General features: G+C 39.2%; 1 protein-coding gene across 1 annotated transcript in view; it reads left to right on the top strand.

The window, feature by feature from the left end:
- The window catches only part of LOC124595777 (N-acetylglucosamine-6-sulfatase-like), a 107,018-nt gene extending 85,717 nt beyond the window's left edge, over positions 1-21,301 (top strand). Inside the window, exons 7-9 of the mRNA XM_047134663.1 lie at positions 4,583-4,893; positions 14,009-14,125; positions 21,086-21,301. Of these exons, the coding sequence (XP_046990619.1) occupies positions 4,583-4,893; positions 14,009-14,125; positions 21,086-21,241 (584 nt within the window). The 3' untranslated portion in view covers positions 21,242-21,301. The remainder of the gene's footprint in view (positions 1-4,582; positions 4,894-14,008; positions 14,126-21,085) is intronic.
- The last annotated feature ends 621 nt before the right edge of the window (positions 21,302-21,922 follow it).

The raw sequence follows: 21,922 nt of genomic DNA, 5'->3' as shown, positions 1-21,922 counted from the left end.
GAGAATAAATGCAGGATAACTAAACAGGTGATTCTGGCAGGGTTAGTGAAGTTAACCAGAGAATAAGTTTTGACAATGGCAGGAATAGCTACAGAATTATTGATGAAAAGATTGTTTTTTCGAATGAGGAAGGAGAAGAAATGGGGACATGACAAAAGTTATATGGATGAATATGACAATACCAAATAAATTTCATACTACTACTTTTTGATCTTATGCTTGAGAAAATGGAGCATATGAATGAAATGTGAAACTATTTCCTAACATAAAACTTTTGCTTATAGTAGGCCTCTTAACCATTTGATATTGGTATTTTGTTAATTATGTTCTGTCATGTTACTTATGTAAACAAGGTTCACAAAAATGACCATTAGTGCCAAAACAGTCTCATTTATTTGGCATGTGCTACAATTGCTGCAATATTAGAAAGGTCTATTTCATTTTGTCTAGCAGACAGTGACAAAATAGATGTAATCAGATTGAGAAACTATTCATATTAACAGCTTTTTCAGTAGTAGATAATGATAGTTTGATTTTTCATGTAGCAAAACATTTGACAAACTTTTTTGAGGTAAGAGATTCTTTTGCAGAAAGGAAAGCACTCCATGTAAAACTGTAGCAAGATTAGAGAGAAAACAATGATGGGACCTAAGAATAGAAGAAATTACTGTCTTGCTTGTCTTTTGTCTTTATTTGTTTTATGTTTCCTATATTTAATTTTATGTTACACAAAAGAGAAAGTTATTAGTTAATAGGCAATAAGGAATGTAAATTTTCAGAATAGTTCCTATTCTCCCAGTCACGAATAATCCTACACAGTATTAATTGTGAGTTCCTATTCTCCTGGTGACAAATAATCCTTCTCAGTAGTAATTTTGAGTTTTTTTTAGGGGGATTAGGACATCACACTGTCCAGCTGGGAGCGAGAGAGGCAGCAAATTAATGGCTTCCATTATAAAATATACACTTTTGAATTCCACAAAGCAAAATATAGTGATGTGGGACAGAAGAATGCTGTGTGAAGAGGCATGTCACTGCTCTTTGGCACACTTAAGACCAAATAATATGTCTTACATTTCCTCAAACACATATGTTTTATGTTCCACACTCTTCAGAAGATGTGGGCTACAAAATGAACATACGTTTGAAAAACTGATTTTTTCAGTTTGTGATGTCTTATCTAAAATGCTCCATGGTGGTGGGGGGAGGGGGGGGGGGTCGCTTCTATCAAGTTTTTGCCCCAGCTGCGTGTCACTCGTTTTCTTCAACATACATTTAATTTGTGGTTAACTACATCCCTTTTGGTGAAACTTATCTTCAAAATGTTGTAGCTCAGCTGGAAGATCTGTGTGGGACTTCTTTCTTTCGTTCTAAAAGTGGAAGACCTCCATTCTATTGTAGCTCTTTGATGAACTGTAAGTTTTTATGGACACATTCAGGTGGTCCAGGAACTTATTCATAGCTCTCTTCCATGTTCCAATATGATGAAGGTGTCATCCACATAACAGAAGAAGATTTTAGCTTTGAGAAGCCTGTGGGTACTCCATCAACTTGTACATAGAAATCCCCACCACATCTGATGAGATTACCAAGTTGTACTGAAGTGGTAGGCATGTGAAGGTCAGAGGCAGGTCATCCTTCTGCAGCAGCATTCCTTTGCATATGGTCATGAGTTCGTGATGAAGAAGCAGTCTGTGGCCTGCCAGTGGAAATGGCCTAGGGAATTAGGCAAGAAACATGCAGGATCATGAACAAATCCCAAGTTCCAAAATCAAATATTACACAAAAGAATGGAAACCACTGATTGCTAAGAGAAGATAAAACACAATAGGCCTATGTGCTTGAAAAGGACATGTTACATTTCTATTGTGTGCTGCAGACTACCACTGGAAGACAAGCTCTCTGCTACAGGATCCAGCCAACAGGAAATTAAGGTAGGACACAACACCAAAGAGAGCAAGAAAAATAATAGTTTTGCTTTACGTGTCAGCTGTAACAAAAGAAGATATGAAACTGCTCTCTCTCAAAGTTCGAGGAGCAACATGCTTGTATGAACTGCCTAAAATTCACAAAGAATGTGTACCACTGTGGACAATAGTCAACACCTTTAATTTGCCCATGTATGGAGCGACTGAGTATCTAGCCTCCCTTCTGAAAGCAATAGTGAACATTGCACTCATCATGGGAAGATCTTGGCTCAATTCATGACCTCACTAAAAGGGATGTGGCTGTAGAAGAGTGACCTGCTTGTTAGCTTAGCTTAGCTCTTTTCACACAAGTATCATTAAGACCTCTGTAGTCTTAGAAGATCTTTCTCAGCCCCAAACAGGAAAACTACAACCTACATGAGATGTGGTGGGGACTTAAAAGAACAAGCTGTTGGAGTAGTCATAGGCTTGTCACTTGCCCCTGGGATTCTCAGTTTCTATATGGGGAACTTTGAGGAGATGGTACTAAGAACTGCATGGTTCAAACCTAAAAACTTCTTCCATTACATGGATGACACATTCATTGCATGGAAACATGGCAGAAAAACACTGAATTAGTTCCTGAACCACCTCAGCAATATCTGTCAAAACATACAGTTCATGATGGAGCTAGAACAGAATGGATGCCTTCCATTTCTAAAAAGAAATGAGACTCACACAGATATGTAGCTCCATGCAATGAACTGTCATCATTCAGCACAGTAGTACAATATTCTAATAACTCTAGTTCGCAGCACCTCCCTATTTGCAACAAAGACAGCTTCCCAGCCGAGTTGCAACATCTTAAAGAGACACTTTGTCAAAATAGATAAAGCAAGTGCAGATCACATGTGCACTGAAGAAAACAAGCAACAAAGCTATCTGCAAATACAAAGTAGAGCAACAGGAATTTGCCTTTGCTTTTAACCACTATATTGAGCATCCTTCAGCCAAAATTGTTAGACTCGTCAGAAAAAACAACTTCAAAACTAATTTTTGATCAATATAAAAAATGAAAGATATGTTTGGCTTGGTAAAGGCCAAACTGAAACTTCAATTATCTGGTGCATACATCATCGCTTATGAGGGTGGACTCCAACACAGCAGGCAAACACAGTGTTGCATCTTGCAACACTGCAAGAAACACAGTAGATACCTACTTCTGGGGCATAAAGGTAAGTTGACAGTGGCGGAACACAGACTCAATGAGGGACATATGTTCAAATTTGAGAAAACAAAAATGTTGTGCTGATCTGGTGGCTTTTGGCAGAGTATTATGAAGAATCAATTGAGATAAGGCTCCATGAAAGTCTCATCAAGAGGAATGAGGGCTACCAGCTAAGTTTGGTATGGAACCCTGCATTAACATTAACAGCTACACACTGAGACAGTGCCTAGCAGTTAGCTGTTTGGGAGTCTGGATGGAACCGAATGTGCTGAGAGTTAAATGACAGTCTGCGCCTCCCCCCTCCACCATCATGTGTCACCGTGCCTGCACCATGGGGAAGAATTGAGGAGAGGTGGCCACCACTCAAGGATACTCACATCATCTCAACACTTTGCAAGAAAGTGATGAGACTGGCACTCATTAAAACATAATAGAATTTCAGTGCAGCCATCCAAGTGGAAGTCCATGAAGATTTCATCAGCAGTATACACTAGCAAAGGCTAGATTCACACAGAGGAGATTTTAATAATTTTCTATGGAATTAACTTTTATCTTCTAGATACATCACTTCAGTGTCAATGATTTCCAAATGGTGCTCTGAAAACCATAATATGTATGCTGACATCCCACTTCTATCTTTATTTTCTTGTGTTGAATTTAATAATCTATCATTTTAATTTTGAGACTTCTTATGTTTTTTTGTGGAGGATGCTTAATGAGTGTTCATCCATGCCATAATTTTGCCCAAACTGCAGTATTTGGTTTGGTTAGTAGCTGGTTTGGTTTGGTTAGTAACTATATTCACCCAGCAGCTATGGGTTCCCAATAATTTAACCTATAAAAGAATTAGTGAAAACGGTGGAAAACGCTATCAAAGAAGATACTACAGGAAATTTGTCACACAAGTGTCCTTTTACTAGCAGTATTCAAGTGCAGACTGTGCATGTACGACATGCCTGAGTGACAGACAATGCATGTCACACATGTGTGAGACTCTTGTCTCCTTCTAGTAACTTTCCAAGTTGTTGAACTCATTATACAGTTTTCCTTTTTACAACAGGTGATAGGTAAGTATAGATGAAGCCAATGAAGTACATTTTTTCAAAGTGTCCTTTTCGAATTGTTAAAAAAGCAATTAATATCCTGCATTAGAGACAATATCATAAATGATTTTGTTCATAGCTGTAGTTGAGCAGCTGCAGAGTCAATGATTTGAGCCTATTTCACTTCTGAAGATCACAATTTAAACTGTTGGAACTGGTAAAATGAACCAAACAAAGGTTTTCTTATGCAGTTGATGATTAACTTTTTATCTTTGTTGTGCAATCATAAACGTGAAAACTATCTTTTCATAATAAAAAAATTGCTATTGTATACCACCAGATGTGGCAAGAAAAAATTACAGGAATCACAAATGGTTTATAGATATTACATTTTTCTGCTACAGGTCAGTTTGCAATGCCTTGGGACAAACGACAGCCCTATGAGTTCGATATTAGGATTCCTCTTCTGGTGAGGGGACCTGGTGTACCAAAGGGCCAGATTATATCTGATCCAGTATTAAACATAGACATTGCACCAACTGTTATTGACATTGCAAATCTTTCATCTCTGGTGGAACTGGATGGCAAATCATTTAAGGAATCCTTAGCAGGCCAGAACACAACTGGGAGAGAATTTGTAATAGAATATGTAGGTGAGGGATCTGATCTCACTGTTGATGAAGAATGCCCTCTAGTGCTGGATAATAAGCTCATGGTAAGTGCATTACTTATTAATACATATTTGGTTGAACATAAATATTGAAAATGGAAGGAGGTAATGTTTAAAGAATTGATTGTGAACATCAAGATCCATAAAAAAGTGACTTAAGTGCAAGTACTGAAATACCAAGAACTGAAGAATGGGTGGAATGCAAATCACAAATGGGAGAAACAGACACAGAACCTAGAGCTTTCATAACTGAAAAATAATGACTTTGTTGTGAGGAAAAATTATCTAGGCTCTAAAAAAAGGCAATAGAAAGACAAATACTAACAAAGAGATAGAGGGGCTGGCCAGTATTTACCTCAGCTCAGTACAGCCGATAGATACACAAAAAACAGAACCGAAAATTTACGTTCTTAGCTTTCGGAATAAATGTTCCTTCATCAGGGAGGAGAGAGGGGAAAGAAAGGGAAAGTGGATTCAATTACTCACAACCCAGGTTATGAAGCAACAGGGAAAGGAAAACAGGGAGGGTAGCAAGGATGGAGGCAATAGAAAGACATACAAGTGAAGGAGGAAATAAAAAAAATAACTAGGGTTGCACCTGATTCTCTTCCTACAGTCATATGTGAGTGATAGCTCAGACTGACTTTACCTTCCCTAGTTTATTTGCATATATTTTTCCTATTTTTGAATACAGCTCTTCCTCCTGAAGCTTAGAATATAGCATCTAGTTTTTCTTTTACTTCATTTTTTTCTTGTGCCATCAGATTCGCTCCAATTTTTCCTGCTTTGGTAGCTGGGTAAGTGCTCTTCTAATATGTGACACAGAGTTAAGCTGCATCTATATGGCTATACTTTTAAGGAAATATCTCTTATGTAATGTAAATTTTAATTGTTAAAAACAACTGCTTAAACCAAAACTAACAGAAGAACATAACCACATACACAGGTACAAAGTAAAGAACCAAATGATGGTATATGTGGACAGTAACTCTATTTGCTTTGCTTCCTTTGGAGTTAACCTACTGTGCAAAAATTGTTCTCTTGTATCTTGAGTCACATAACCAGGGTTTGATATCTACATAAATTATTCCATTATATTATCTTGTAACTGAAAGCATAGGTTATCCACAGATTGTTTGCTATATTATAAATAAACAGAGAAAAGAATTTTCAATTACAATGGCATTTTGTGATAATGATAATTGAAACGACTTCTTTTCTTGCATAAACTGGGAACAGTGAGTACCATATGCTCAGTGAGGTCACAGTACAAAAAAAGGCAGCTTCTTTATTTTGACTTTGGTGCACAACCTGTGGTGTTTCATTGCCAACACAAAACATACTTTAATAAGATCCATCCACAGAACAGTCACTCAAGCATTGGTTAAAACAATTTAAGAAACTAACCAAGTTTCAAAACAAAAAGGCTGTCGCAAATAAGCTTTCGGCCAACAAGACCTTTGTCAAAAATAGATGACACACACACACACACACACACACACACACACACACACACACACACACACACTCTGCAAACACAAATGCATGGTGGGAGTGGCAAGTGGGTGGGGGTAAGGAGGAGGCTGGGACAGGGAGAGATAGTAGGGTAGGTGTGGGAGCAGTGAAGTGCTACTAGGGAGTGTGCAGGGATGGTGTGAAGAGAGGGTAGAGCACCTAGGTGCAGTCAGAAAGTTAGACAGAGGGCAGGTGGTGATTGGGGGGTTGCAGTACCTTCTCTCCATCCACAAAGTTCTCTTGCTATGGAATCCCAAATTCCTGGAACCCATAACAAACATTGAAACTCTTGTCTTCCAGGAACTAGTGCAACATGCACAACACCACCTCAAAAAACTCTCCACCCTGCTCACTTCCTACTCCAGCCTTGGAATACTGCTGTCCACCACCTCTACAACAACCTCCAACCCCCCCCCCCCTCTCCTCTCCTCTCAACTCCCCTCATAGATGAAAACCCTGTCTCTCAGACCTACTCCATTTACCCCACCCTCCATAACTCCCTCCCGCCATCACACAGAATTCAGAACCCAAAACACAGTCACGAACCTTTCCTCCAGAAGCCTTAGCCCCACAGAAATATCAGCCCTTTCCAAAGGCCTCATCTTAGGCCTCACTCCCAAATTCAGTGATTCAGTTCTTCCTCTGCTCCCTATGGTGAAAACACTTTTTCACCACCAACCCTACCAATTAGAGTCAACCAAAGACCAATGTTGAACCCTGACTGACTCAGATCACTCCTCCATCCATCTGTGATCCATCCCTACTGCCCCCAAATCACCCCAATAACTTTCTTAACCTTGAACCTTGCCTCACCATCATTCCCCAAATCCCTCAACATGGAAACTAACCATACATCTACAGGGAGAACCACAGACCACCAGCTAAAAAATGATCCCAGCCTTATAATCCTACCTGTTTTGAATTGCAAGGATTACCTGGTAGAAGAACTCTGCCAGCTATCAAATACATCCACCTACAAAATTTGTTACAGTGACCCAATTCCAGAAATCCAGCAGGATCTCCAGTTACTCTTCAAATCTTTAGGCTCATCCCAGAACCTCTCTCCAGAGTCCATCTCTCTGCTCACCTCTATCACTTCCCACACTCCTATCTTCTACATGCTTCCGAAAGTCCATAAACCAAACCACCCAGGATGCCCCATTGTGGCCAGTTACTGTGCCCCCTCTGAGTGAATCTCTGCTCTTGTAGACTAACACCTACAACCTATTACCGGGAACCTACCCTCTTATATAAAAGATACCAACCATTTCCTCCACTGACTCTCCACAGTTCCTGTCCCTTTACCACACAGTGCCCTGCACATCACTGTTGATGCCATCTCACTTTACACTAACATCCCTAATGCTCATGGCCTTACTGCTATTGAACACTACCGTCCCCATCACCTGACAGACTCCAGACTAACAACTTCCTTCCTAGTCACCATGACTTCTCCTTTGAAGGCATTACCTCCAAAGAAATCTGAGGTATGGCTGTGGGCACCCGCATTGCACAATCCTATGCCAACCTATTCATGGGCCATCTAGAGGAATCCTTTCCAGACACCCAGAATCCTAAACACCTCACCTGGTTCAGATTCACTGATGATATCATTGTGATCTGGATTGAGGGTGAGGATACACTATCTACATTTCTTCAGAACGTCAACAGCTTCTCCCCAATTTGCTTCACCTGGTCCTACTCAACCCAGCAAGCCACCTGACTAGATGTTGACCTCCACCTCAAAGATGGCTACATCAGTACCTTTGTCCATATCAAACCTGCTAACCACTAGCAATACCTCCACTACGACAGCTGCCACCCATTCAACACAAAAAAGTCCCTTCCAAACAGTCTAGTCACCCATGGTCATCACATCTGCAGTGACAAGTGGTCCCTCTCAAAATATACCGAGTATCTCACTGAAGCCTTCACAGACCTTGTACAAAAACAAATCTCCTATGCCTTATCTTTCCAGTCTCCCATTAACCCCCAAGTCTCACTGTCCAGCTACAGAGAAGCATTCCCCTCATAACTCAGTAGCACCAAGGACTAGAGCAACTGAATTACATTCTCTGCCAGGGTTTTGACTACCTCTCGAAATGAGAAATGTCCTGCCCACCATCATTCCCAACCCTTCCACAGTGGTATTCCACAATCCACCGAACTTATGCAATACACTTGTCCATCCTTACACAACTCCTGCTCCCAACCCTTTACCTCAGGGCTCATATCCCTGTAATAGACCTAGATGCAAGGCCTGTCCCATCCATCCTCCCACCACCATCTACTCCAGTTTGGTCACAAACATCATCTATCCCATCAAAGAGAGGGCTACCTGTGAAACCAGTTATGTGATCTACAAGCTAAGCTACAACCACTGTGCTGCACTCTATGTGGGCATGACAACCAACAAGGTGCCTGTCAATGTAAATGGCCACCGACAAACTGTAGCCAAGAAACAAGTGGACCACCATGTTGCTGAGCACGCTGCCCAGCATGACATCGTTCATTTCAATGACTGCTTCACAGCCTGTGCCATATGGGTCAGTCCCATCAACACTAGCTTTTTGAATTGTGCAGGCAGGAATTCCCCCTGCAATATATCCTACATTCCTGTAACCCTCTTGACCTCAACTTTTGTTAGTAATTGTCCTCATCCATCCAGCCCCTTCCCTGTTTCCATTCCAGCACTACACAGCCCTCATTCCACCAATGCACCCAGTCTTTTTAGTTCACATGTGGAATTTGTGATGAACATTCTGATTATAATGCATGAAGCATCTTTTCACTACTGATGAGGCAACCTTCCCTCTGTTCTGTTCAGTGAATAGAGTGGTTGAGCTTGTTGTAAGAATCAGTGGGTTGTTTAAGAATGTCAGGAACAGATCCAAGCAATAATCAATGTGATTAAACCCTTACTTTTCTGTGATGAGAGTCACAGCAAATATTTTTCCTGATGCCACTTCCTAATTGCAAGAAATTCAGCTGAAAATAATTTTCCAATTGGATATGTGTTGCTGCACTGGTAGTTGCTTCCCAGATACAAGGATGGAAAAGCAGACACATCAGATTCATGGCGTTTGCCTTGTGTGTGACAAAAACTGTGGCTCAGCTCCAGGTCAGTAACATAGCAACAGGCACTTGGAATTTCAGACAATCAGACACAGTGTGTGTCAGGGTTTTTATATACACAGATTATCATTAAATTTTTACAATGTTTTATACTTACAATTCAGTTACTCCGCAAGCCATAAAAATTGTTTCCCCAGTAATGGAATACAAGAAGTATATAGCATCCAGTTTTGGAGACTACAGAGATATCTCAATCTTAATTGGAAAACTGACATTGTAGAGTTAATAAACGCTTTAGTTCATTTATGTTTTCAATATGTATGACTTAAAAAATTAGAAATCAGTTTATTCTGGATAACTGAATTCAACAGTGAAGTACAGAAATCCTTTTTGTGACATTCAGCTTCCAGGTCTGATATTTTTGGAATATAGCTACATCTATACTTCTCAAGCCACACTGTGGGATGTGACAGAAGGTACTTCATGCATGACAATCATTTCCCTTTCCTTTCTCCATTCATGAGTGGTATGAGACACAAGGGAGTATCAGTAAGCCTCTGCGTGAACTCTATTTTCTATGATTTTCTAGTAGTTGTCATTTCACAAGACTTGTCTGGAAGGAAGCAATACATGCTCAAGTTTTCTGGAAACACCCATCCTTGGAATTTTAACAGTAAATCTCTTTCAGTGATGCATAACAACACTCTTGTAACACCTGCCACTGGAGTTTACTGAGCATCTCTGTAATGCTCTCATAATCACTACATTAATTCGTGACAAAACACACCACTCTCTCTCTCTCTCTCTCTCTCTCTCTCTCTCTCTCTCATGATCAATTACATTTCCTTTAGATTCTTTCAATGAACATCAGCCTGGTATCTGTTTTTCTTAAAACTAGTTTCACATGATCATTACACTTATGCCGCTTTAGTCAGTTACTCCTAGATATTTTTATGGTTGTTGTCATTTTCAGTGATGTTTCATCAATAGTGTAACCAAATAGTAATGGGTCTCTGCCAATTTATGTGCAATATGTTACATTTATTTGTGTTAATTGTCAACTGCCAGATCCCTCACCAATTGTCAGTTCTCTGAATCTTCCTGCATTTCGCTACAGCTTTCTGATGTTGAAACCTTTTTACAGCCAACTGGATTGTCCACAAATTGCTTCAAGGAGCTTCTGATGTTATCTGCTAATCATTTATATATATTTTAAATAGTAATGGCCCTGTAATACTGCCTTGGAGTACTCCCACGGCTACTTTTACTTCTTTTGGTTTAATCCCACAGAGAATGATATGTTGAGTTCTACTTGTGCTAGAGGGAAATTATAAGAAGTATTTTGAGGCATTTTGAAGATCTGTTAACAACACAGAGCTTTACCTGGCATGATCCTATTGGAGGTAGTCTGCTGTCCATTCCTCTGAGCTTTGAACTGACTTACCTTGGCAGTTACATGTGGGCTTACAGTTTAATGTGGACTTTGAACCAAGCCACGAGTCAACATTTTTCGCATCAATAAACTTTGCCAGGCATGAAAGAACTGATTGGAGAGAGATAAAACTCCTAAGATTGGCTAGGGATTGAACCAGAGATCTTTGGATCCATTGTCTGACATGTTTCTGCTGTGCCACAGCTGATATTGGTCTTACAACATTTTTCAAAGACCACTTTAAAAACCTTCACATTTTGACAACTGCTTCACAGTTCATATATTAGTTAATGTCCTTTATCATTTCCAATATTTCTCATTCTAACAAGACTACAGGGGTTTCAGACCAGGGCAGATGAGAGCAGATATACATGTATTTAACAATGTGCTTGAGCTTTTTAGATTCTTTTGGATATATTAGTGGTATTTAAGATAGAATTGAACTGCAACTCATTTGCCCCACTGAAATCTGTCTTTACAGAAATTCTTAAAATTAATGTTTTAGGCTATAGTCATATCAGCATTAACAGTGTAATATTCATTAAGTTAAGTCAACTTTTTGTTTTTCTTTCTTACATAAAATCCACATCCTTTATTTGTACATTGTCTCCTGGCTGTGAAATATGGTTCATGTGATTTGACATGATGTGATGTAAAACTTCTTTGTCTGGCTTGTCTTTACCTTTGGCGTCAACGTTTTCGTCAATATCCCACAGGCTCATAATATATTTGTTGTCTAGACACACTTTCTCACCAGATTACTCACTATTATGGAACCAAATCATCTAATGATTTTTATGTCAGCAAGACGTAAACTGATGTTTAACTCCTCTTTATTTTGTGCCACATGAGCCATCTTGGAATACTGTGTCAGATTCTTGTACATTGAGAGATCATCCTCAATTACCCCCAATGATATTAACTAACAGCAACTGCTACATTGTTTCCTTTCCTCTTTTTTGTTAGACTGTAGTATCCTGTCTGAATTCTAGTAATTAGTTTGTTTGAAACTTGATTTAGGGAGACAGAGATAAATTTATGTCAAGGTGGCTGGAGAAAATTTGAGAGCCACTTCCTTAAAATAAAAGAAAGTGTTATCTGTGAGATGCTCAACTTGGTACAGCACCTTTACATTTTAACCGTTTCTTCTTGATGTCAAATGAACTCATTTTAAATCTTGCATATTTTTGGTGATTGAGAATCTTGTGATGAAAATCACTTTAGTTTAATTTCATTTAGTCATTATGAATTCTTACTTGTATCCCAATAAAGTTTTTGAGTGGATTCTGTTATCAACAGAATCTAGACAGGAATATGAATTACGTCATTGTCCATTGAGATGAGATTATCCTGCATATTTTCTAGACTAACTATTTTCTATAACTTTGAACACCTCTAAAATACTTCACACTTTTTTATATAAAAACAAGGCTCTCAGAAATTAAACTATAATAAATTATATACAAAAGAACAGCTAGTACTCTGCTGCCTTATGGGATCTCTGTATACGAAATTTCAAACTATAGCTTTCCATTCACTTCCATTTTTGGTTCTGACAGCTGTACACCTGTGATGGCTAACTCTAAAGGGTGGACAAGACATTGTTAAGTAAGAAATTGATTAAGGTGAGGAGAAACACTTTCAAGTGAGGTTTGGCTCACACTTGATTCATGGTAGCTACACCATGTGGTAGATTTGGTGTAGTGAGAAATGAATGGTAATGTGTGAGTGAAGAGGGATGAGCACAGATTTCAGATGGTCTAGGAAGTGGCTTTGGTTCAAGGAAATTCATATGCTGGGTAACCAAAGAAAAGACACATTCATGGGTGTTTTTACATGAGCAGCTACAGCCAGGGATAGGTCACTAATTTTCAATTGCTCTGTTTATAACAATATTTTGAAAACAATAGATCACTACTCACCATACAGAGGAAATGAGGAGTCACAGACAGGCACAATGAAAAGACCATTGTACATTCAGTTATAAAGACTGCCACGCATTTTAGCTCATAATATTTTTGTTATTCCATCCTGGCCTTCCCATTGTTTGGTTTTGCCTGTCAACCTTTTATCTGTTTTTCCCCTGCAGTGAAATGAATGCAGCACTCCCTTCTCAGTACACATTGAGGCCTTTATCTATTATATTATAAACACTCTGCATCCCAGAGATCCTCATCTATGATGAGCTCTATGGAACATTGGGAATGGTTGGGCGGTACCCTTATTTCACCGATCCTCTAGATGTCAGACCTACTTATCAAGCAATATGTCTGCTATATTGCATATTTTATGAGCCTTTATAGCTTTGGGCCTGGCTCCATAGCACAGTGGTCAGCATGTCTGGCTGCAACACAGAGGCCCGTGTTCAATACCCAATACTGCCAGGGATTTTTCCTTAGTGGGTGGACTGGTTACAGGGTACACTCAGCCTCATGAGGCCAGCTGAAGAGATACTTGAATGAGAAATAGTGGCTCTGAGGTTAAAAAAGCCAACAGCAGCCGGCAGAGTGGTGTGTGACCCCATGTTCCTCCATACCACATCCAATGATGCCATTGGCAGTGGATGACATGGCAGTCAATCAATCCTAATTTACCCATCTTGGACAGGATGCAGAGCTTTATAACTTTGTATCTTGTCTTCAAGGGCCTTTTTTATCTACCTTAGTTTATTGCTGAAGAATTTAATTGGTTAAGTAAGCTATATGTTTCTACGAAAGGCAAATATTAATCTAAGGATAATTTGGGTGATACTTTAACTTAATACTACAGTGGAGCACTTGTTATGAGGCTCAGTTATTGCATTAACTGACGGACCTGTCAGTCTCTGGTAGAATATTTTATACATTATGAATGAAAAACCACACATCACTGGTGCAATATTGTACAATATTATATATTACAATATTGTAGAATATTACACCAGCACCATATCTTTTTTAATTTATGGTAAGACTGGGTAATCTTGAAAATTGATGAGAAGAATAGGATTTATGACAATCATCATCCATATTTAAAATTTTTGTCTCTGTAATGACATGAAAAGTCAGTATTTAAACAGGTATTGCCATTAATAATAGTACGTAATGTAAATCAATTTTCATATGCACCAAAGTACATAATTCTCTATAAATTTTACAGTATTGCTCCGTCGATGGTTCTTGTAAATGCCAGGATTCACGTAATAACACTTATAGCTGTCTGCGGCGTATATCAGCTGCAGAAAATATCCTGTACTGCCAGTTTGATGATGATGAGGTAAAGTACCTTTTCGCTTTTTTTCCCCCTATTTATTGTGCTTTGTAACCAAACAATGTTTATATGTCAACAAATACACTGTAGCCACCTGAAATACAACTTATTCCATGCCAATGACCTCAACCTATTCCATCGCACATCCACCTAAACAACATCCTTGTCCTCCTAGTCCATCCCTATGTCACCCCCCCCCCTTCTCCCCCCCCCCCCCCCCCCCACGCACACACACATACATCATGCCCAAGAGCATATACCTGGTGCAATTGTCCCATAGCTAACTGTGCTACAACTACTGCGCACGTGAGGTTTTGACAACTTCCAGATGTTTAACCCATTAATGGCCACCACCAAACTGGGACCAGCAGTAACATGCCATCACACTCGTGACCTCAGCTGCTGGTTCAGTGGCTGTGCCATTTGGGTCCTTCTCGCATCACATTCAGCAGCTGGGCACTGTCCTCTGCCACATCCTCTGGTTCTGCAAATCCCTTAACCAAAGCCTCCACTGCTTGTGGGGGAGGGAGGGAGGGAGGGAGGGAGGAAGGGAGGGAGGGAGGGAGGGAGGAAGGGAAGAGAGAGAGAGAGAGAACAAATGCTTGAACATCTGAGAGATATTCTGGACCTGACATTCATATCCATGTGAATTGTTAGATCTCAAGCTGCTAAAATTTATCATAAAAAAGTGACTTGTCTTATTCAGATGGGCAGTAAGCCTGGAATAACATCATCTGGCTCTCTGTGAATTATAGTACTTAAGGAAGGAAGAGTAGGGTTTCACACCTACAATGATACTGAATTTATACGTATACTGTGTATTAGTTCTGATAAACTTTCATGCTGATTTGCTTGGTGGGTATTGCACAACATGCTGAGATCGTTCAGTTAACGGTTGTTAATGTAAATCACTTGAAACTTTGCAAAGTAAGATACTGACTTCAGTTCTGATGGACACACAAGTAAGAAAACAACTTGAAGTATAGTATTGCCAATCTGCCAACACATTCAAAAATTTGTTGAATATTTCCGCCTTAAATAAGATAACATTTTGAGGAGATTTATGTGAATTCTGCTGAAAACTATTAGTACACAAAACAAATTGATGATCTGACATTAACTTATGTGTGTGTGTGTGTGTGTGTGTGTGTGTGTGTGTGTGTGTGTGTATCAACAGCTGCAACATATCGATAGCTGCAACATATATCAGACAGTCAAGCCATGAAATACTATACATCCCTCAGACATGCCGTGTAAGCAGGAGATCCTGGGTTCGAGTCCCGATTGTGTCACACATTTTCACCTGTCTCCATTGATATATATCAACGCCCATCAGCAGTTGAAGACATAAATATATATAGTGCTAATGTCCGAAAGAACAGACGCCATATCCATATAAGTATATAGTTCTGGCAATACTGGCCATGACCTTCCTCTTCTGTGTGGATGCACACATATTACCCGAACCCTTACGGGACTTGGTAAGAATGTCTTCCATGAGTAATGAGTGTGTTGCGTAGGGACACTACGAATGTAGTGTGTGGATATATAAGGTGAGAATGTGGGTCTCGCGGGAGGTGTGCGCGAGATATTCCCGGCAGTTGCACTATCCTCTGTGCCCTCAGTGTCTCAGATGGATAGAGCATCTGCCATGTAAGCTGGAGGTCCCGGGTTCGAGTCCTGGTCGGGGCACACATTTTCACCTGTCCCTGTTCATATGTATCAATGCCTGTCAGCAGCTGAAGGTATTAATATATAATTCTAATTTCATACCACACTACTGTTTGGCAAAATAAGAAAGGTGTACTGCTACACTTTGCTATCAGTTGTGTTCCTTGTGACCTGAAAATGACAAGATATTTTCTATTTTTCTTTCATTTCAGACTCGAAATTGCTATATCATATTGCAATTTTAGGGTTTTACAATTTTTGGCACTGTTATCTTACTGTATTAGATGCGTCAAGACACATATTTTCTTCACTAATGCTGTTTAACTAGTATATGCAGATTTTATTTTACTTCACCATGAAAACAAAAAGCTTATGATATCAGCTACTGTGTTGTTATATGTATCATATTCTTCAGCTGCTGCTGTTGTCTTCAAACCGAAAACTGGTTTGACGTAGCCTTCCATGCCACTCTATCCATGGAAACCTTTTCATTTCTGAATAACAACTGTAACTCGCATCCATTTGAACCTGCTTACTGTGGTTGTCTCTTGGTTCCCCTCTGCATTTTCAATCGCCACACTGCCCTCTCACACTAAGTTCCTTGATGTCTCAGAATGTGTCCTATCAACTGATCCCTTCTTTTAGTCAAATGATGCCCCAAATTTCTTTTCTCCCCAATTTTATGTCCTGTTCATGCAGCCACTCAACTTCACTAATCCCTACTACATCTAACTTCAACTTTTATCTATACATCTACATCATACTCCACAAGTCACCGAATGGAGTGTGGCAGAGGGTACTTTCAGTACCACCATCTGATCCCTCCAACCCTTTTCCACTTGTGAATAGTTCTTGGGAAGAACAATTGTTGGTAAGCCTCTGTATTGGCTCTAATTTCTCGAATATTTCCTGTTGTGGTCAATATGCGAGATGTATGTGGAGGGGGGGGGGGGGGGGGGGGGGAGTAATATGTTGTCTGACTCCTCCTGAAAAGTGCTGTCCCGAAATTTCAGTAGCAAATCTCTTCGTGATGCACAATATCTCTCTTGTAACGTCTGCCATTGGAGTTTGTTTAGCATCTCCGTAACGCTCTCTTGCCTGCTAAACGATTCCGTGATAAAACGCGCCGCTCTTCGTTGTGTCTTCTCTATCTCCTCCATCAGTCCTACCTGAAAGGGATCCCAGATAGATGAACAATACTCAAGAATCTGGCGAACAAGTGCCTTATAAGCCACTTCTTTCGTGGATGAGTTACATTTCCTTAAGATTCTTCTGATGAATCTGAGTCTTGTGTCTGCTGTTTTATATGGTCATTCCACTTAAGGTCGTTCTGGATAGTGACACCTAGATATTTTACGGCAGACATTGTCTCCAGCTGTTTGTCATCAATAGTGCAGCCGTACAGTAGTGGATTTCTTTTCCTATGAATGCCCAATATGTTACATTTATTTACGTTCAGGGTCAAATGCCAGAGTCTGCACCATTCATTAGTTCTCTGCAGGTCATTCTGCAAATTCTTACTATCTTCTGGCGTTGCTACGTTTGTATAGACAACTGCATCTGCAAATAGCCTTAAAGAGCATCTGACGCTTTCTATTAGATCATTAATACATATTGTGAACAGCAACGGTCCTATCACACTTCCACGTGGTACTCCGGATATTACCTTTATATCTGTCGATTTAGTTCTGTTAAGAGTGACGTGTTGAGCTATATCTGCAAGAAAGTCTTGAATCCAATTGCAGGTCTGCTTCAATACTCCATAAGCTCATATTTTTTCCATTAAATGGCAATGCGGGATGGTGTCAAATGCCTTACTGAAATCAAAGTACATGCCATCAGATTGAGCACCATTGTCCTCTGCACTGTGGATCTCGTGGAGGAACAGAGCGAGCTAAGTTTTGCAGGATCTCTGTTTGCAGAATCCGTGTTGGTTTTTATAGAGGAGCCGTTCATTTTCCAAGAACGTCATAATTCTTGAGCATAAAACATGTTCCATAATTCTACAACAGATTGACATCATTGATATAGGTCTATAATTGTGTGGATCTGTCTTACGGCCTCTCTTAAAAATGAGAATGCCCTGCACTTTTTTTCCAGGCTTTAGGTACCTTTTGTTGCTAAAGCGATATACGATAAATTACTGCTAGAAGGGGAGTAAGTTTTTTTGCATAATCTTATAGGTATCTCATCTGGTCCCAAAGCCTTTCCACTACTAAGCGATTGTAGCTGCATTGAAATTCCGCTATCGATTATCTCAATATCTGCCATTTTGACATTCGCACGACAATTGAAAGGAGGGGCAGTGTTACAATCTTCCGTGGTGAAACAACTTTGGAAACCCGAATTCAGTGTTTTGGCCCTCTCTCTGTTATCTTCTGTTTCGGTGCCGGTGTGGTTGCTGAGAGAATGAATAGATGATTTTGACCCACTTACTGATTTTACATATGACCAAAATCTTTTAGGGTTTTTACTCAGGTCGGTTGACAATGTCTTAACTTTCGAAATTATTGAACACTTCTCTAATTGCTCTCCTTACGCTCATTTTCACTTTGTTCGGTTTTTGTTTGTTCATCTAGGTTTTTACTTCTCACAAATCTGACATGAAGTGCTCTTCATTTGTGTAGCGCTTTTCTAAGATGGCTATTAAATCATGGTGGAGCTTTTCATCCATTAAAACCTTACTCGGAACGTACTTGTCTAGGGCATATTGAACGATGCATTTGAAATTTTTCCATTTGTTCTCCACATCTTCGTCCCCATCACCGAATATTTGATGCTGATTGCTGAGATATTCTGAAATTTGTATCCTGTCACCCTTGCTGAGCAAATATGTCTTCCTACATTTCTTAACATTCCTTGTAGGACCTGTCGTCATAGATGCTGTCACAGACTTATGATCATTGATACCTTCCTCTACATTAACTGATTCAATAAGTTCAGGTCTGTTTGTTGCCAGAAGGTCCAAGATGTTACTGTCACGAATTGGTTCTCTAACTATCTACTCAAGGTAATTTTTGGACAAGACATCCAGAACAAGGCCACACGATTCCCTGTCTCTGGCACCAGTTTTGATGCCATAACACTCCCAATCTATACCTGGCAAGTTGAAGTCACCCTCTACTACAATGGCATGATCAGGAAAATTACTAATGATATTCTGCAAGCTCTGTCTGAAGCATTCTACAACTACAGATCCTGACCCAGGTGGTCTATAAAAGCATCCGATCACCATTTTTGACCGTTCTTTGATACTCAGTTTCATCCAGATAAATTCACATTCAGAATCCGTGATAACCTTGCTAGATTTTATCAAATTTTTTACTGCAATAAACATGCCACTATTGGTGACTAACCTATCCTTACGATAAACATTCCCATCTGAACTTAGGATTTCGTTGTCACTGACGTCTGGCTTCAACCAGCTTTCTGTTCCCAATACTATTTGTGCATTATAACCTTCAATAAGTGATGCAAATTCTGGGACCTTTCCTTAGATGCAATTTACTAAAATCATACTAATCTTTTCTATCTCTTAACTGTGAGGACCAAGATTCTCCGAGGTTGCTGTGGCTGATTTTACAGGCAAAGCGTGTTTGCTCCCATGTGCACACCACACATACTCCACTATTGTAGTAGCTGCTTCCTGCATGTAGTGCACACTTGACCTATTAAGGGGAACCCTACAATTCTGCTCCTGATAGCAGAGGTCAAGAAATTTGCATCCAATACTGTCGCAAGGCTGTCTGAGCCCCTGAGGTTCATTTAAATTAATGTCAAATAATCAACTCTTTTTATACAGAAATATCTAAGCAAAATTCATATGAAAGTCCAGAATATGTTGTCAGGTCAAAAAACATTTTCAGGCAGAATAACAAACAAATCACTGAAGATAGCACATAGAGTGATGAACCATGAATATGTAAAAGGAAGATAAATTAATTATGCCTTGCATGGGATGGGAATTTTCAATTTTTCTTTACAAGCCTATCAATTAATAAGACCTACTGTATCCAAAGGTGACTGTTTTCAACCCATTCCGGACAACAGATATTTAAATCCACTATCCTAGTTATGCCTATTCTGAGAAGTTAAATTTTGCCACATTCTGTATGCATTTATGCATCCTTGATCTTAGCCAATTAGCTTTGTAACATTGCAGTGTTTATTCATTATTATACACCCTACACTCTACATTTATATTTATTGTTTCCATATCACTTGATATCAATTCTGTTTTTCTACATCCTGTCATAATTATCAGTGATTGTCACTGTAATAATGGTATACTAATGAACACTTTCAAAGTCACTATTAAATATCCTGTGCAACATTGACTTCAAATTCTACCAATAGACTGTTGTGCTTATACTGCTCATTCACTACACAAAGATATTTTGTGATTGACCATAACTGAAGATTGTCCACATTGTTTTGTCCACCACCTTTGTGACAGTATACATCTTCAAGACTGGTGCTAAGGTGTGACTTTACAACACTGTTGCATTTGTCACAGGAGTGGGATTAGTTAACTCTTCCATGAGTTCCACATTAGTACAGTCTAAAATTATGAAATCCAGATATAAATTAATAACTGACATTTATTTGTAGTAATTTCTGGTCTGCAATAAAAGACAAGGTAGGTGCTGTTTGTATATTCCACTTAAATTAAATGAAATAATTATTGATTGATGCCACAGCATTAGACATTTTACTTTATCTACATGAAAGGACCTAACAATAGCAAATACACTACATGCAAATCCACATTCCTGCTCTGACCTTTCACACCTCTGTGCTCTCACAGTCTCATTATGGTTGCAGGTTACATTATTACAATGACACTCACAACAATGCCTAGCTTTTAACATCATTCATTAATGATTGTTCAAAATTAAGCCTTCACACAAAGCGTATCCTAGCAATGCGTGAGCACTGAAACCTGATAGCTTTCATAAACATCTGGTTATGTATGCATGGAATGCCTTTTGTTTTTATTTTCATTTAGTAAACAAGTGAGTACTTACTGTGCATGTGCGTAAATAATCTAAATACGATGATTTGAAAACTGGTGAACAGAACCCACCTCATCCAACAGTGAAGGAAACAAATCAAACTGCTACTATTTTTTCTATATTCCCAACATGTACAAATAACATGAGAAAATATGTACTGTTTATAGTTGTCTTTGAGAAAACATGAACACTTAATAGATTAGAGCAGAAAGTTTTTATTTTCCATATTGCCTATGATGTGAAGAGTTTACAATCTGATTTATTTTTATTTGGTTTTCAGGCTTTCAAGGAAGCATATGACATCAATGCAGACCCAGATCAATTAAACAACTTAGCATACCAGCTGAGTGCAGATGTAGTGAGTGAATATGAAAGTACACTGCAGTACATGTCCACATGTGCAGGAGCAGCATGCAACAGTCCACCAAAACAATGAGAGTGCTGCACAGTTGTACAATGATGTGCAAAATAAATACAATTTTTACGTAATAATAAATTTCACCTAATAACAGAACAGAAAAAGAAGGAAGGAATATTAGGGTTTAACATCCCATCGAAACTGAGGTCACTAGAGATAGAGCAAAAGCTTGGAGTTTGTCAAGGGCGGGGAAGGAAATTGGGCATGCCTTTGAAGGAACCACCCCAACATTTTTCTGGAGCAATTTAAGGGAAGCACAGAAAACCTAAATTTGGATAATTGTACACAGATTTAAATCATCATCCTCCTGAATGTGAGTACAGCATGCTGACCACTATGCAATCTCACTTAATGATAACAGAACAATACTGAGAAAAAATACTTATACTTGGTACAGTTAAGTCAGGTAAATGATGCTTCATTTGAACTACAAAAGTCTTCATGATGAATGGGTGTCATGCACACAAAATGTGAACGGGCAACTGATGAATGTGCAGGTGACAGCACAATATCTGCACCAATGTCACATCATGAGGAGCATCTGCTGGATGGAATGTAGTGGCTTCCCAGCCTCAGTACGGAGATGGGGGCTTGTTCTCTAATCTTCAGTAGTCAATCTAATGCTCTCTTGATAAATGGCATTTATCTTTTTAAGATATGAAGATTGTGTGAATCCAAATATGCTACAACAACAACTGA

The sequence above is a fragment of the Schistocerca americana genome, chromosome 2, assembly GCF_021461395.2.
Source record: "Schistocerca americana isolate TAMUIC-IGC-003095 chromosome 2, iqSchAmer2.1, whole genome shotgun sequence".
NCBI classification, from domain to species: Eukaryota; Metazoa; Arthropoda; class Insecta; order Orthoptera; family Acrididae; genus Schistocerca; species Schistocerca americana.
The sequence above is the reverse complement of the archived record's forward strand: the minus strand, read 5'-3'. Positions and strand labels throughout refer to the sequence as shown.